Source organism: Aegilops tauschii, chromosome 1 (genome assembly GCF_002575655.3).
Source record: "Aegilops tauschii subsp. strangulata cultivar AL8/78 chromosome 1, Aet v6.0, whole genome shotgun sequence".
NCBI classification, from domain to species: Eukaryota; Viridiplantae; Streptophyta; class Magnoliopsida; order Poales; family Poaceae; genus Aegilops; species Aegilops tauschii.
In genome coordinates, this window is record NC_053035.3 from 411498141 (window position 1) to 411515498 (window position 17358).

Consider the following 17358-nt stretch of genomic DNA (forward strand, 5'->3'; position numbering starts at 1 on the left):
GCCATGAATTTATTAGTCCTTCCTTCAGTGTCGTGAGGTAAGCATTATTCCGTCAGGGCTGTATCAGGGCTTCACTGGGCGCGGCTCGTTCCTAATCTCCAGGGACAATGATCATATTTAACACCCCTAAAATACGATCATGATCTGGCCACAGATACAGATGTGGATTATATATTCTCAGGAGAGAGGGTTTGACCAAAGCTGATATGAACGGCCTTCAAATCGCTTGATCCCATCGGAGTTGAATTATTGGATGTTCAATGGACTCTGCGGAGTTCCATCGCCAAAGATCAGATTGACCTCTTTGGTTGCCTCAAATCGGAAGGGGTTTTGGTTAAAATTATAATATTTTTGTTAGATCCGTTGTATCCAACGAGTTTTCCCTTTCCTCTTTCTCTCAAACATACCTTATCCCCGCCTACCTTTTATCTTTTGGCCGCCACCACCATCATTGTCGAGCTCCAATGGGCCTCTTCTTCCCTTGCCTCAAACGTCCTCCTTTTGTCTCCGGCAGCTATTGTCGCATGTTGATCCACCACCGCGGTAAATAGTTATAGGATCTTGTCATCGTCTACTCTCTCCCGCTCGTCGATCCTCCCATCGATGAATGGCCACTAGTCGTACTCTCGTCTTGTGGTCCTTGGCATTCACGTATCGTCTTCCCACCAATCATCTCTCTAAGCCAAGGTGGCGCGGGTTCTTCTACGGTGGCCTGTGGGCACCCACCCCTGAACCTTAACCACTATAGAGCGGGCCCCACCTTCGTCACCACCTCTATGACAAGCCAGTGACGGTGCCCCTGCCTTGACTTTGCCGCCATTGAAATGGAAGAAAGAGATGGACAGGATTACGATGACAGCAGAATTTCTGAAGCTCTAAAGGCAATACATTAACCAAAAATATATGTGCAACACACTTGCTTTCATGCTTGCGCTCAGCGCTAGTGCAAAAAACGCCATAGTAGAAGAAATCCATATCCCTCACAAAATTAAGTTGGCCATCTAGCTATATCCATCACACGAGGAAATTCACCATGCTATTGGTACAAATCAAAGTCATCGAAATCGATGAATCCACTAACGAAATCGAATGAGCTCTCGACGAATTGATCCCACTCCAAGCAGCTGGATAAAGGATCCCATGCTGGGGAAGCACAAGAAACGTCGGGTGACGAGCTCAGCTCTGCCGCCGCCGGGCCCGCTGGCTGCGAGTCGAACGAAGTTGCCTCAACTTTGGTCACCTTCAGTCGTAGGCCGTCTGCTTCTCCTCCCTCCGGCAAGCATAAGGCCTGCGGCGAGCGTGAGATCTCGCTCCGGCCATCACCGTCGTCAGAGTTTTGCCAAGGCGAGCCGCTGGTGCTGCTCGCTGTGGCCGACCCGAAGTTGATGACGAACGGTTGCATCTTGACGTCCTCTTCCTCTTCAGCGGCGACGGCTCCGTCGCCTTGGCAGCAGGTGTGGTCGCCGAAGTAGGTGATGACGTAGAGGGAGAGGTCGTCGTCCGACTGCTGGACCTGCCTCGTCGCCGGGCAGCCGATGTCGTGCTTGTAGGAGCACCTGAAGTAGAGCCTCGGGTGCTTGCTGTGCGTGATCTCCTTCTGCCCGTACTTTCTCCATATGAAGCCGTCCTCCGCCGTCCACCGCTTCTCGACCCTCGTCGCCGTCGATCCGCTGTTCGCGCGCATCCTGGAAAAAGAGAACGATCTTGTTAAGTCGTTGCTCGCCTGAACTGGAACCGTAACGCCGGCGCAAGACTACATCATTACCACAGCTAGCTTACCTTCTTTTCGGCCTCGTCTGAGCGGCTGCGCCGTCGGGCTCAGACGACTTGCGCTTCCTGCTGGCGAGCGCGACCGCGTGCACGCCGTCGCGGCCGTGGAGCGCGGCGAGTGCGCGGTCGCAGCAGAGAAGGATCTCCGCGGCGAGCTCCCGGATCCCGCCGTGCTCCTGCGGCGAGCCCCCCTGGAGCAAGGCCTCGAGGAGGGCGGCGGACTCCCGGCCCCGCACCACCAGCCCGGACACCACTGAAGCAGCCGGAGTGACAAGTGCCGCCATGTCCTCTAGAATCTAGACTATCACTACTCCCCGTTTGCAGCTGAGATCTTTCTACTTCTATATATCTCTCCGTGACTCTGGATCTGCCTTGCCTCGATGGAAGGAAGCCTCGATCTAGCTAATTGCTTTGCCCGAGGTGGAAAGGTGGCCATTTATACGCGCGGCTGAGCTCGGTTGGATCGATCGAGCTCGAGCTCGAGCTCGATCGGGAAGTGAGAGCAATGACCGCACGTGCGACGCGCGATCGCTTCGATCACGCGCCGCGTTGCATGGCGCGTCGCTGAGTTAAACTAACGAGAGTCTATGCAGGGGACCAACACGAGAGTTCACACTCACCCGATACAAATTGCACGGGAATTTAGGTGCTTACCGTGATTTGATTACATGCTTTACTAGCAAATTATAAGAAAGCACGGGTGCAAATCTTGACTGGTCAATTGGGAACTTCACAAAAGACAAGACGAGCTACGTGCATTTCTATGGCACCCACCCATCAGCATCAGGTGGCATGTTTCTTTCGGAAGCACCTCATGCTGGCCATTTCATGCAACTGAAGGAGGCATAATTTAAGCTAATTTTATTGTCTAAAACTTCTATTTAAGCCAACCATCGTCCTGAACAGAAGTTGACTTTGCCCCATTCAGCTGTAACACAGTTGGCAACTTGTTGGCATTAGCAACATTAAGCTGATACAAATTCTCCTTTACTCAGTCCAAAGTAAACTTGAGTGCTATTTTTTATATTAAATTTAACACTTGTGGTTTATATTTTGGCGTGATGTAACAGTTTTATTTTATGGGCAAAATCTAGCTCTAGATCTCCTAGAAATGTGGCTAATATTTTTTTGAATATGAAAAAAAAGGAGCGGCTCCACACTGACCTCCCTCTGTATCGAAGGATCAACTTTGAGTTTTTCCTGATGATGAACAATGACAACTTGACAGCCTAGCTAGCACGTCAAGACTCAAGACACACCTCAAGGAGTATCTAATGTGCGCGACGCAGTTGTCTAAAAACGTGTCCGTTACATCATTTCCGGTGATTTTAAAAGCACCGAATTTTATCTCAATGCAGTCTTGGATGGACCATCAACAACTTGCAGTTGTGAATTCAGCTGGTGCCATAGCTGGCTGGCTAGTGTGTGCTGTGTGCACATGACTTATGACTAGATGTTGGTAAGACTACACGGAAAGCACCGTTCGGGCATCATTTTATTTATTTATTTATTGTGGAAGCCATTAATTATGTCATGTCGCGACACAATGCTCAAAACACCGTTTATGACATCAACATTACCTAAGGATAAGCACGTACTTTAGCTAATCATTGTCCATGCCGACTAGTATGGTTGTTCTATTTTTTTATTTTTTACGGGGAGTTTATTTATATTGTTGCTCCTTGCAAGATGCTCTTCGTGCTAACAGATCCAAGTTAGCTTGCAAATGAATTGTTCTGTTGCATTTTTTCAAATAAAGTAAATTGCAACCACTTGTGTCTATCAATTTCTTTGCAAACACTTCTTCGATGGAATTATAATATGATCTGTTAGACCAACTCTAGCAGAGTTGTCATATATGTGATCACCATAATGCATATGCCGCGTGCTCGATATGCATTTTGAGGTGGAGCAGGCGACACACAAACTCAAAGTCGTCCTATCTCAACCTCCATTTTTTTTCTGTTTTCTCAGTCAAACACTTCGATTCCCTCGAAATTTAAACGTTTAGCACATCAAGCAAACATGTACATAGTTCTTTAAAAGTTGCATGAACAAAAGCATTAGACCAACAACATACACAAATCACATGTTCCAACCATTTGCTCATCCCCTTCTCCTCTTATGTTGTCGTTGTCCCCTCCTACTCTGGCGTGTGTATTGTCCCCTCCTTCAAGGTTGCTGAAACGTATGATCACCATTCACAGCTTCTTCCAAAATTCGCACGCCACCGAATCCATTTGGCTCGGATCCAACATGATGAGTTGATTCAGCTCTGCAATTCGTTCACTTGTCGTCTGATCCTCTTGAACTTAAGTTGAACTTACACGCCTCCATGTCCATATGCATTTCCAGCATATGCGCCTCGATCTGTTCCTGACGCCGCTGAGGGAATCCTGGATTAAGGGGTTCTTGGGGCGCCGGCCCGTTGCTTATGTGCCGGACTGATGGGCCGTCACGGAGTCGAGCTAGGGCGTGGACCTGTAACCGGATAGGAGAGCTTCGGAGCCGTGGTGTGCTCGAAGTCAGGATTTAGCATAATCTTTCCTTTATTGTAACCGGCCATATGTAACCCTAACCCTACTGGTGTCTATATAAACCAGAGGATTTTAGTCTCTAGGGCTAGGGCAACGTCCAATCCCTCATCAACCTAGAGTTTAGCTCGCCTGATCTCGTGGTAGATCGACTGTGTAATCATACCATACACATCAAATACAATCAAGCAGGACGTAGGATTTTACCTCTTAGAGAGGGCCCGAACTTGGGTAAACAACGTGTTCCTCGTTCCTTGTTCCCCATCAATCCAAGATCCACAGCTCGGGACCCCCTACCCGAGATCCGCCGGTTTTGACACCGACAGCCGCCTTCATTATAATAGCATACCATCTTGCCTTCTTCTCTTGGTTATTCCATTTCTCTGTCTCTAGGTTCTCTTGCTTCGTCTTTTCAGCTAATTCATTTCTTGTTCGCATCAGTCGTCGATATTTTTCTTCATCACCGCCACCTCTCCTTCTCCCTTGACCTTCTCCTTTCCTCTCTTCCTCCCATCGGGCCGACTATACTAGACACCGGAGTGGGACTTCTAGACACCTTCACGATTCCTCTCTTGGACCATCGTCATCTCCATCATCGTCCATATCCGAAGAGGAATTGTTGCACTTCCCAGTTTGTAGACTACCGTCTTCATTTCCCGACTTCCACTTCTTGTGGCCTTCCAAAAAATTCCAACAATGTTGTAGGCCAAACGATTTCCCTTAAAACTTGGCCATTTGTTTGGACCTTTCTTGGGATATGTTATACTAGAACAAACAAATGCTCAAATTAATGAGAATGCTCAAAGTAATGAAAACCTGGAAGCAAAAAAAACAAGGTTGCTTACATATTGGTCAATGATGCAAGCACTAGGAGGAGTGTGCTTCACTTGCTCCAAGCAACCCGACCAATGGTTACAAATCTCTTGAGTCTTACCCTATCGGTTCGTGAGAGATTTGAGGGAAAGATCCGTCCTCGATGCGCTTGCAATAATTTGCGCTCGATAGATCTTTCCTGGCAACCGCGTTGAGAGAGATATCTAATGTGTGAGACACAATTGTCTAAAAACGTGTCCATTACATCATTTGCAGTGATTTTAAAATCACCAAGTTTTATCTCAATGCAGCCTTCGTTGGACCACCAACAACTTGCAGCTGTGAATTCAGCTGGTGCCATAGTTGGCTAGCTAGTGTGTGCTGTGTGCACATGACTTATGATTAGATGTTGGTAAGACTACATGGAAAGCACCGTTCGGGCATTGTTTTACTTATTTTGTGTGGAAGCCATTAATTATGTCATGTCGTGACATAATGCTCAAAATACCGTTTATGACATCAACTCTAGCTCATGATAAGCACGTTGTTTAGCTATTCATTGTCCATGCTGACTCGTATGGCTGTTATAGTTTATTTATATTGTTGCTCCTTGCAAGATAGTCTTAATTTCCTGTTAACAGATCCAAGTTAGCTTGCAAATGAATTGTCCTATTGCATTTTTTTCAAATTAAGTTAATTGCAACCACTTGTGTTTATCCATTTATTTGCAAACACTTCTTCTATGGAATTATAATATGACCTGTTAGACCAACTCTAGCAGAGTTGTCATATCTGCGACGACCATAATGCATATACCGCATGCTCCATATGCATTTGGAGACTGAGCAGGCGAGCACAAACTCAGAGTTGTCCTATCTCAACCTCCATTTTTTTGGTTTTCTCAGTGAAACACTTCGATTCCCTTCAAATTTAAACATTTAGCACATCAAGCAAACATGTACATAGTTCTTTAAAAGTTGGATGAACAAACACATTAAACCAACAACATGTACAAATCACATGTTCCAAGCGTTTGCATCGCGTCCTTCTCCTCATATGTTCTCGTTGTCCCCTCCTCCTCCGGCTTGTGCATTATCCCCTCCTTCAAGGTTCCTGAAACATGTGATCACCATTCACGCCTTCTCCCAAAATTCGCGCGCCACCACATCCATTTGGCTCAGATCCAACATGATGAATTGATTCTGCTCGGCCATTCATTCAATTATCATCTGATCCTCCTGAACTTTGAGCTTACATGCCTCCATGTCCATATGAATTTCAAGCATATGCGCCTCGATCTCTTCCTGACGCCGTATTCTCTCTTGCATAGCATCCCATCTCGCCTTCTTCTCTTTGTTCTTCTTTTTCTATGTCTCTAGTTTTTCTTGCTTTCTCTTTTTGGCTAAGTTTTTTCTTGTTCGCATCACTCGTCAATATTTTTCTTCATCGCCACCACCTCTCCTTCTCTCTTGAGCTTCTCCTTTCCTCTCTTCCTCCCATCGGGCCGACCATTCTAGACGCCGGAGTGGGAGTTTTGGGCACCTTTTACGATTCCTCTCTGGGACCATCGCCATCTTCATCATCGTCCATATCCGGAGAGGAATTTCTGCATTTCCCAGTTTCTAGGCTACCATCTTCATTTCTCGACTTCCACTTCTTGTGGCCTTCCAACAAATTCCAACAATGTTGCAGGCCAAACGATTTTCCTTTTGACTTGGACATTTGTTTGGACCTCCCCTGGGGTATGTTATACTAAAACAAACGAATGCTCAAATTGATGAGAATGCTCAAAGTAATGAAAATATGGCAGCAAAAAACAACAAGGTTGCTTACATATTGGTCAATGATGCAACTGGTAGGAGGAGTGTGCTTCACTTTCTCCAAGCAAACCGACCAACAGTTACAAATCTCTTGAGTCTTACCCCATCGGTTTGTGAGAGGTTTGAGGGGAAGATCTATTCTTGATGCGCTTCCAATGTTTTGCGATCGGTAGATCTTTCCCGGCAACCGCGTTGAGAGAGATATCTTCCCATGCCATGATAAGCACAATATCCTCACCGCCTCAATGTTGCTTCCCCGAGCTGCCATCTTCTTCGATGAGCCAAAGATCTCTCAAGATTTGGCCTTTGGATTAGAGATGTAGCAGTGGAAAGCAAAGAGGAAGATTATATCTCAAAGAGGTGGCTTGATGGTTGGAGTAGAAAGCGCTTTGAAATCAGCACAACGAGTGGAGTTCTCTATCACAACATAGGATATAAGTGGAGTTTGCTTTGACTGAACATGTGGGTTAGGTGGGGATGTTACCTTGGAGGCTCCGACCTGTACAAAAATGGTAACTTTCAGATAGCTCGGTCAATCTAATTGGATAGCCTTCGGAGGCTTCGAGGCAAATACCTTGGCAGTGGCACACTCTCCGTATCCTCTTCCGGAATTTCGAGCGAGGGGTCTCAGCAAATTCTAAGTGGATAAAAGAAGGTTTTCCAAATGCGTTGGTTGTTCCGAGTGGAATGGTTAGTAGCTCCAAAATGCTATGGTTTGGAACTTCTATATCTATATGAACTACTTGCGGTTCTAACTAGAAGAGCGTGCCAACTCAGAATGTACGAAAGTTAGGTAGATATGGTTGAGGAGTTAAAGGCTTTTCAGGAAATTTAGAGTTCGATCTTAAAACACATAGAGAAGAAAACTCATCATAACTTTCGCATCCCCTTTTGATAGTATCAGTATGTCTATGAACTCAACGTGATCTTGGATCACTAAAATAAAAATGGAGAATCTAGATTTGGCCAACACTTGTCTTCATGGTAATTTGTGTGTGTGTGTGTGTGTGTGGGGGGGGGGGGGGGGGGGGGGTCACCTTTCATTTCCTTTGTTTCACCCACAAGGAACTTCCTTGAGATAAGCTTGATAAAACGTTTGTTCATTGATATATGTTAACATTAATTATCAAAACGCACAAAGGGGGTTAGATTCACTTTCAGTGATGTGCTTGCCTAGGCAGTGGCAGCCGGCCGTTGGAGGCATAGGAGGCGCACAAGTCGCGGGATCTGACTCCAAGTCCAAACCAACGAAATCAGATGAGTTGGTCGAGGCGCCATCCATGCCGTCATCGGCAGAGGCTGGGGACGGCCAAAAGGGGTCAAAGGAGATGCTACTGCGAGGGAGGGGAGGCGGCAAAAATTGCCATGATGGCGGTCAGTATGCCGACTGCGCCGATATGGCGGCTCTGCTAGCGTTCTTCTTAGTACACTTCTGATACATTTGTGTTCCTTCAGAATAGAGGGGGCAGCTTCTAGCTAATATTCCACGTAGAAGGCCGGACGGACACAACATGAAAAGCTAATTTATTATAATTACATTTAGCATGAGAAGATAGGCAACTCACCATATGGCCGCAGGCCTGTTGCACTCCAAAGGTTATTAAGCGCAAGTCTGTTATACGTCTCAGAAAAACATTTCTTGTACTTGTGCTGTCATACTACTAGCACTACAACACTAGAGCGTGTACATAAACCCTCACGCGCATCCATGCAATTATTCAGGTTCAGGTAGTTATTTGGACGCAACAAAGTGATCAAGCTAGCGAAAAGCAATAAGTTTCAACGAATAACTAGCTAGCTAAGTACCACCTCCCGAGTGATGGCTAAAAAGTGACTTGATCTCCATCTCCATCTCCCACTCCTTTGGCGAGAGCAACGGCAGCGAGGAATAAGAAGCCAGCTCATCATACGTGTAGCTAGGCACGGTCACCGACATTCCTGCATCTTCCTCTTTCTTCAACCTCGAGACACCAACAGCTGAAGAGAGCGATGCTTTGGTGAAGTCAAGCACTTGTGAGTTAGCTGTAGCACTGTTTGAGCTGCTGGGTGGTTGATCATTAGCAGGGAACAAACTGCTGCATGTGTGGTCGTTCATCAGGGTGACCATGAACACGGGAGGGTCGTTGTTGTTTTGCTGCTGCACCACTTTCTTTGCCGGGCACCTGTGCTCGTCGCTGTATCCGCATCTGTAGTATGACCTGCAAATAATTAACCAAGCGTATGCTCATATATAACACTTCTTTTTATTTTCTGTGTTTTGACTAGAACAAAATGGACTACACTTTTGAAGAAAACATAGTACTCGACTAATTGTGTGAACTTCGACTAGATTTCAGTTATACATATAGAAATACAGATGAGAGACTTAGTGCTTTTGCTAGCTAGATCCCTATATATAGAAATAACAATGAGACAGTACTGTATATATAACACCAATTTCTGGGAATGCAAAGAGTGCACACACTTGCGTTTAGAAAAGATGCAAGTAATTTTACCATGTTGACATGACATGGCGTTAACTTCAAGCTCAGTGAGGAACAAACTAAAATAAATATCAATGCAAATTCATGTTACTCTTGTACCGGTGCCTAAGTCAATCTCATGTTGTGCACTGCGACATCCCTCCATACGGTGCAAAAGTCATCTCATGTTGCGCACCACGACATCCCTCCGTACCGCGCCTACGTGTTTTGGGATTATTAGGTTTTTGTAAGATGACTTATGCGAGTACCACAATTACCATATACGCCTTTTACTATATCACCTTTGATGTCATACGCTCATATAGTACTACTATATACTAGTCCCTGGAGTATGTATGGTCATGATCGAAGTACGGTTTATTCCATTTAGCAATCTTCATATCTCAAAAGTTATAATTCAACGTTTATTATAGAGCTTTGCATGAAGCCCACAGAACCTTTTTAAGCCGTCCAAATAAATGCAGATAAATGAGCTTAAACATGTTCATAACCAATTTGTGTACAGCTAGGTAGATTGTTTTATGTTCCACACACACGCGAAAAAACCCTGAATTATCTATAATATAAGTTTTCCATTTGATAGTACAACCTTTAATATGGTGTTATATATATACATCACATATATACTAGTCCGTCTAAGCTTTGATTGAAAAAGGATTAATTGGAGGCCTAAGCTACTGCTCACAAGATGTGTCTTCTCTGGCTTTCGTATGGATACTGAGGACTAACTGTATGTACTAATATTTTTAGAAAAATTAAGGAGTGTATGTGATATGCCCCAAATAGGCCCTATACCGACGCAAAAAAATATACCAACCATGTGTTTTTGAAAGCAACTAATTAATATGAGGTGATGATCCATGCAGACCACACATATGCTTAATTTAGCATGCAATTGCTTTAGTGTTTTCATTTAAATAACCATAGTATAAATAGCGCTTTTAGATAAAGATAGAACTCTGGATTCAAAGATGCATATAGCCTAAAATTAGTTCAGAACCTACACTACATATCCATAAGATAATGTCAAATCTATGGATAAATAATTAGAGAGAGCTTCTTCAGCCTTCAATGATGAAAACTCTGTCAGATTAAAGAATCATACCTCGGAAAAACAGCATTCAGGATCTTCTTCTCGCCATATTTCCTCCAGTGGAACCCATCATTTTCTGGTGTCTCAGTTAGTGTCACCTTGCTGAATAACAAGATGGAAGAAATAAAATTAATTGAACTCAACTTTAGTGCATACTTAATTTCCTAACTAAGCTAACCATGAAATGTAAATCATGGTACACAAAGAAATAAGCATATGCTACATCGCCATGCCTCACCAGATGAACTGGCATAAAGGAAAGATCTACACTTCTGAAAGTTGGATCTAGTAAACCGTCGGCATAAACTAATCCATGCATGGTTTCCATTTTTTGCTCAGGGTTCGAGCTACGAAATGAAGCAAGAAGTTGAACCTGAGTGGTAACAGTGTCATGGGGTAGGTCGTTAGATCCACACTGAAACCCAAACGTAAGCGTACGTGTTAACATGGATCTGCCAGTAACGATTCCTCCCTAGCACAGATCCCCACAGATACGTATATGCTACAATAGTATTCCTTGAAGCATTAGCAAACACAAAATCACTCACAATGGAAGCTCCTCGCCATGGATGCCTTGCCGGTGCCTCGCTTTTCTGGTGCGGGCAATGGCTCCACTTCGTGCCCCGCTGCCGCCTCTGCCACCGGCACCGGAGGCACCGGCAGCATAGGACGCCGCCCTGGCGTCGGAGGAGCAGCTGTACTGCTCTCTGTCGGACTGCAGCATGGAGACGGACGACACTAGGGCCGCGGAGATGTTGCTCGCGTTGGCCAGCGCGGCGTTGCGGCGACCGAGCTCCGGGATGAGCTCCAGCTGTTGCCGGAGGCATTCAGCCAGCTGGGCGCCCTTCCTCAACTCCTCGATGACGGCGGTCCTCTGGTCGGAGGGCGGAGGCGACATCTCGGACTTGGGCCGCATCGCCATGAGGGGATATTGCTCTAGTCTCTACACTGTCTTCAGGAGGCGGATGTGAGAGCTCTGTGGATTAGGATCAGGTGTTGGATTCTTAATTGGAGGAAATGGCCTAGCTGAGAGACATGAGTTGTTAAGTGTCTGTACATATATAAAAGAAATACAGTAGTATTTTACCATTTAAAAGAGTATCTAATTATTGCGTGTTTAGGTGCAAAGGAGAAATGTCTAATCTGTGTGAAGCTCAAGTAATGCCTAGCTTGATGTGTAATTGAACGTGTATTGGAGAATGAGTAGCCAGGTGAAAGGCGATGACCAAAAGAGAACACTAGAATTCGAAAACCTAAATCCAATTAAAGTTATCTGTGCAGTTACTGTCACTTTAGCCGTCTGCATGCAGGATCTTGTCTCAAATTTTTTATGTGATTGGGTTATGTGTTTAGGTGAAAACCATATGTTCGGAGCTAGATTTCAGGTTAGTGTTGATTTCTGCGAACAGAAAAAAAAAACCCAAGCCACTCCTGCCCAGGGCGACTCGGTGGCGACCTTGCCAACCCTAGCACCACCGCCACTTTCTCGCCTCTCCCCTCACCGGATGACGCCACCGGGCGAAGCCCACACGGCTGACGGCAGCGACGGGGCTTTCTCCTATGGCGCGCTTCCAGGTCATGGGCGGTGCGTGGCTCTCGCAGAGCGTGCCTTAGCAACGGCTGGGAGACCGGCTTGCGCGGTGAGGCGCCTAGGCGGAGCATGGTGGTGGATCTCCGGGAGCTGTGACGAGGCCGGGCGGGCTCGCGGGGTGTTGGGGCGCTCACCTCCTCGTGGGTGGTGGATAGTTGGTCGCTGTTGTGCTGGGAGGCGACGCAGTCACGAGGGGCATGCGGTGGTGGTGGTTAAAATAATCCATGCCAGACGCACCAGAAATTTCTTCCTGCCGGCGGCGGTCCCTTTGGTTGGCTCAGGTTGGATGGATTTGGGTCGGCCTAATCTCCCAAGGCTGACACGACCATTCCTTCCGTGTTGGTGGGTGTCTCCAACGAGCGCCTATGACTCTAGATCTCCTGGTTAGAGGGACTACCATCCGGGAGAAATATTTTTCCCAGATCAGCCATCGCGGAGGACGCGGCGACGTTTGAGGACGCCGCTAACCTCCTTGGCGGGCATCATCGTCAAAGTGGTGTTTCAGTCGAGTTCTGGGGGCAACTTAAGGTTTAGCTTGTCGGATCGGACAGTGGTGGCGTACAGCAACGTCTACGTCCTTGGAGGCACTATTTTGGAGCTCAGATCTACAGGTGTGATATCAGAGGCGTAGCAGCCTTGGACCGCCACGTAGACTCAGCTGGAAGGGTCATTTGCTTCACGGGAAACCCTTGATCTTGTTTTCCAAATCGGGCGATGGTGGTTAAAATAATCCATGGCAAACGCGCCCGAAATTTCTTCCTGCCGACGGCGGTCCCTTTGGTTGGCTCAGGTTGGATGGATTTGGGTCGGCCTAATCTCCCAAGGCTGACACGACCATTCCTTCCATGTTAGTGGGTGTCTCCAACGAGCGCCTATGACTCTAGATCTCCTGGTTAGAGGGACTACCACCCGGGAGAAATATTTTTCCCAGATCAGCCGTCGCGGAGGACGCGCGTTTGAGGACGCCGCTAACCTCCTTGGCGGACATCATCGTCAAAGTGGTGTTTCGGTCGAGTTCTGGGGGCAACTTAAGGTTTAGCTTGTCGGATCAGACAGTGGTGGCGTACAGCAACGTCTACGTCCTTGGAGGCACTGTTTTGGAGCTCAGATCTACTAGTGTGATATCAGAGGCGTAGCGGCCTTGGACCGCCACGTAGACTCAGCTGGAAGGGTCATTTGCTTCACGGGAAACCCTTGATCTTGTTTTCCAGATCGGGCGATGGTGGTGTCTAGAGCGACATAGCCTCCTGGGGCATCATCTTTAGAGCAAGTGTTGGCTAATGGGGTCCACGGGTGGAGCGTCGTTGTTTCTACCATGTCGATGACCACGGGTCTCGGTGGGATGGCACAACAGAGTCTCAACGGCGGATGCGTTATGATGGACGGGTGCAGCGGCGGTGGCGCTGTTTAGCGCCGTGGCGGCGTCAATGACTGGCCTGACATGGAGGATGCAGATCTCTACTAAGAAGATGGGTCGATGGTGGCGGCGGCTTCTGGAGCTTCTGCAAGCGGTGCATGTTTAGGGTCTGCCTATACCGGATGTGAGCTCCCGATACACCATGCAGGCGGCTCGGTGATGCTCCCAGATCTAGCTGGTGGGGCGTTGTGATGGCATCCCCCATCATCAAGTTTGCAGGTGTGGCATGGTGGCTTCGGGCGTTGTGATGGTACATTGATGATAACATCTCTACCACTGTTACACCCATAGCCCTTGCAACTACACATATTGGGATAATTACTAGAGCACGCACATGTCAACTAAATTATCTAGTATTTTCCGTTTCATGGAAATATTTCGGATAGTCATGAGAATATGATGCTGCCTAAATCAGATATGCTTTTATTAATTAGGAATGAAGGTCCTACCAGGGACAAGAGGGATGGACATGGTAGCATGATCAAGCTTGGAGAATAAGGCAAGCACATAGGGGATGACAAGGGCGTCCCGGGTGAAGATTCCACAACTTTGAGGTTGTCGTCATGACGTGAGGAAGCACGAACAAAATATACAAAGACCATACTTCATACTTTCGTCTGCAGACATATATAGGTGTCGCGCCACCTCATTTTTGAGCCAGACCCATGTAATTTTGAAATACCAGATCATAGGATGTTTTTAGAGTTTGCATTGATAGGGAAAACAACTTAGGATGGAATTTAGTCCCACTTTGTCAAGAGTGGACAAACTTCTCTATCTCCCAATAAATACAACCCATAGGGCATCATTTTGATTTGGGGTTTGTTTAGATAAAAGTTTGTGATAGGTGCAACTCGCGTAATTCGTTTATGTCCAACAATCAGGTCAATGCCCAGATTGAAAATCTTAGTTCTTACTTGTTCTTTGTTTGCGTGTATGAATTAGACCTTCGTGGCGAGGTTGGTCGTGCTCCGGCGTGGTCAATGATCTCTAGGAGTTGGTTTAGAGATTGCTAAGGCGCGACGTCCTCGCACGTTCGTAGTCGGATCGTCAAAGTTTACTCCACCAAAAATGATAGTTACCCCTCATTGAAAGATCGGAACATGATGGCCTCTATCATACATACTCCCTCCAGTTCCTTACACAATGCCACAAACTAAAATTACAAGTACCAAGGTAAAAATTAACGTCTGCTTTGCAAGTCAGTTTGTATTCTGATTTACCGGGTTAATTAGTAGGGCACATGCAAATTGGAGGAAATTGAGTGGACATGAGGGAGGAAGTAGTTGAGAGTGTCATTGTAATTCACTGCATGCAAGCACTAGTAGAAAACAGGGCATTGGTTCGGCCCTCGTAATACCATTAATCCCGATTCGCTCACGAACCGGGACCAAAGGACAAATGTCCCGGTTCGTGAGCCCAGGGGGCCGGCCGGGCCACGTGGGCCATTGGTCCCGGTTCGTCTGGACCTTTTGGTCCCGGTTCCAGGCACGAACCGAGACCAATGCGCCTCGCCCCTGGCCCATGACCATTAGTCCCGGTTTGTGCCACAAACCGGGACTAAAGGGTTGTCCTCGTTGCGGTCAGAGTTTAGTCCCACCTCGCCAACCGAAGGGCGCTCACACTGGTTTATAAGCCCGTCCCTCTCTGCCTTGTTGAGCTCCTCTCAAAGTGAAAATAGATGCCCTTATACAGGGAATTTGACCTAAATTCAGAGTAAATTTCTTTGAAATTCATAGAAATTTATTATGAATTTAGGTTGAATTCTCTCTATAGGCGCATCTATGCTCATTTTTTATGTTGGGGTTGGCGATCTTTACAGACTTTTTGTGTGTTGAATATGCACCATTCAAAATCAGTCTCTGCTTTGAATGGTTCATTTTGAACACACAAAAAGTCTGGAGTTCAAATAAGTTAAAGAAAATGAAATCCCTTTGTAACAGATGAGTTTTCGTCCGAAACCCTGATACTTCGAAAGAGATTGTCCATTTTGTTCACGAAGTGCATCCAGCTTTTACCGTAACCCTCTCAACTTTTTAGCACATGCTATGTGGGTGAAATGATGATACCATGCCAACTTTCAACCTTTTCAGAGCTCATTTGTAGGGCTTTTCAATTTCAGGGTCATTTAGCTCAAAACAATCCGTCACTGCATGAAAAATAACAAATGAAGTCAGAAAGGGTTGAAAATTGATGATGTGGCTTTGAATGGTGCATTTTGAACACACAAAAAGTCTGGAGTTCAAATAAATTCAAGAAAATGAAATCCCTTTGTAACAGATGAGTTTTCCTCCGAAACCGTGATACTTCGAAAGAGATTGTCCCATTTTGTTCATGAAGTGCATCCAGCTTTTGCCGGGACCCTCTCAACTTTTTAGCACATGCTATGTGGGTGAAATGATGATACCATGCCAACTTTCAACCTTTTCAGAGTTCATTTGTAAGGTTTTTCAATTTCAGGTTCATTTGAAATGCTTTTCAATTTTAGCGTCTTATAGCTCAAAATAATTAGTAAATGCATGAAAAATAACAAATGAAGTCAGAAATGATTGAAAAATGATGATGTGGCTTTGAATGGTAAATTTTGAACACACAAAAAGTTATGAGTTCAAATAAGTTTTAAAAAATGAAATCCTTTGTAACAGACGAGTTTCCGTATGAAATCCTGATACTTTGAAAGAGATTGTCCGTTTTGTACACGAAGTGCATCCAGTTTTTGCCGTAACCCTCTCAACTTTCTTGCACATGCTATGTGGATGAAATGATGATACCATGCCAACTTTCAACATTTTCAGAGTTCATTTGAAATGCTTTTCAATTTTAGGGTCTTATAGCTCAAAATAATCAGTAAATGCATGAAAAATGGTGCATGAAAAATAAAAATAAATTAAATAAGTAATTAGAAACAAAATAATATAAACTTTATTAAAATATATAAGTAGAAACAAAATAAAATAAACTTTAATAGAAACTAAAATTAACAAAGTATTTTCTGTTCAAAACATTATAAGAAACCTCTAGTATTATTGAAACTAAAATTATATAAAATTGATGCAACTAAAATTATCGAAGTATTTTCTGTTCAAAATCGTTAAAAGCAAAAAGAATTTTCATAAAGAACTTTTTTTGTTAGAAACTTTAATAGCAAAAAGAATTATCATAAAGTAAAATAAATAAGTAATTAGAAACAAAATAAAATAAAATAAATAAGTTTTTTGTTGTAAGTAGAAACAAAACAAAATAAATAAAGAAAAAAAGAAAACAAAAAAAGGTAAAAAATAAAAAATATGCCACCTACTGGGCCACCACGGCCTGAATACGACTAGAAACCCATCGATGGGCCAGGATTCAGGCCTGCAAAAGGCCCAGTAAGCCCATCAGGCATAGCAGTGACAATTAGGCCCGTAAGCCTGCAATGGAGAGGAGCTCGAGAGGGGTGCGGCAGTGGGGCTTATAAACCACTGCGCGCCCCTCTCAACTAGCGAGGTGGGACTAAACTTTCGACGCGGGCGCAGCAGCACAAGGCCTTTGGTCCCGGTTGGTGGCACCAACCGAGACTAAAGGTGTGCAGTGGTACCGGTTCGTGGCACTAACCGGTACCAATACCCCCCCTTTAGTCCTGGTTGGTGACACCAACCGGGACCAAAGGCCGCTGCTTCCCGCCCTTTGGGCTGCTGAAAAGAGGCCTTTGATCCCGGTTGCTGGCACCAACCGGGACTAAAGGTCGCATTCGTCCCGGTTGCTGTCACGAACCGGGACCAATGCTTCGTCTATATAACTAGCACTTGTGAAGTTTTTCATTCAGTTCGTCTTCCCCGCCCCGACGACGCCGCCAGG

At 45.5% G+C, this 17358-nt stretch overlaps 2 protein-coding genes across 2 annotated transcripts; both read right to left on the reverse strand.

Annotated features, from left to right (window-relative positions):
• Positions 1–960: 960 nt before the first annotated feature.
• Positions 961–2564, reverse strand: LOC109762913 (uncharacterized). The gene is made up of 2 exons (XM_020321802.4): positions 1780–2564; positions 961–1685 (listed from the first exon to the last, which is right to left on the reverse strand). The coding sequence occupies exons 1-2, from the start codon at positions 2052–2054 to the stop codon at positions 1037–1039; spliced, it is 924 nt and encodes a 307-aa protein (XP_020177391.1). The 5' UTR covers positions 2055–2564; the 3' UTR covers positions 961–1036.
• A 5988-nt stretch (positions 2565–8552) lies between these two features.
• Positions 8553–11541, reverse strand: LOC109762902 (transcription factor WRKY45-1). Its single transcript, XM_020321794.4, has 3 exons — positions 11062–11541; positions 10526–10615; positions 8553–9135 (listed from the first exon to the last, which is right to left on the reverse strand). The coding sequence occupies exons 1-3, from the start codon at positions 11433–11435 to the stop codon at positions 8736–8738; spliced, it is 864 nt and encodes a 287-aa protein (XP_020177383.1). The 5' UTR covers positions 11436–11541; the 3' UTR covers positions 8553–8735.
• Positions 11542–17358: the final 5817 nt, after the last annotated feature.

Coding starts and splice junctions, on each gene's coding strand:
- LOC109762913 (XM_020321802.4), bottom strand. CDS start 2,054: ATGGCGGCACTTGTCACTCCGGCTGCTTCAGTGGTGTCCGGGCTGGTG. Junction 1,686..1,779: donor CAGACGAGGCCGAAAAGAAG/GTAAGCTAGCTG, acceptor CTCTTTTTCCAG/GATGCGCGCGAACAGCGGAT.
- LOC109762902 (XM_020321794.4), bottom strand. CDS start 11,435: ATGGCGATGCGGCCCAAGTCCGAGATGTCGCCTCCGCCCTCCGACCAG. Junction 10,616..11,061: donor CATGGCGAGGAGCTTCCATT/GTGAGTGATTTT, acceptor CTTGTTATTCAG/CAAGGTGACACTAACTGAGA. Junction 9,136..10,525: donor CTGAATGCTGTTTTTCCGAG/GTATGATTCTTT, acceptor AATTATTTGCAG/GTCATACTACAGATGCGGAT.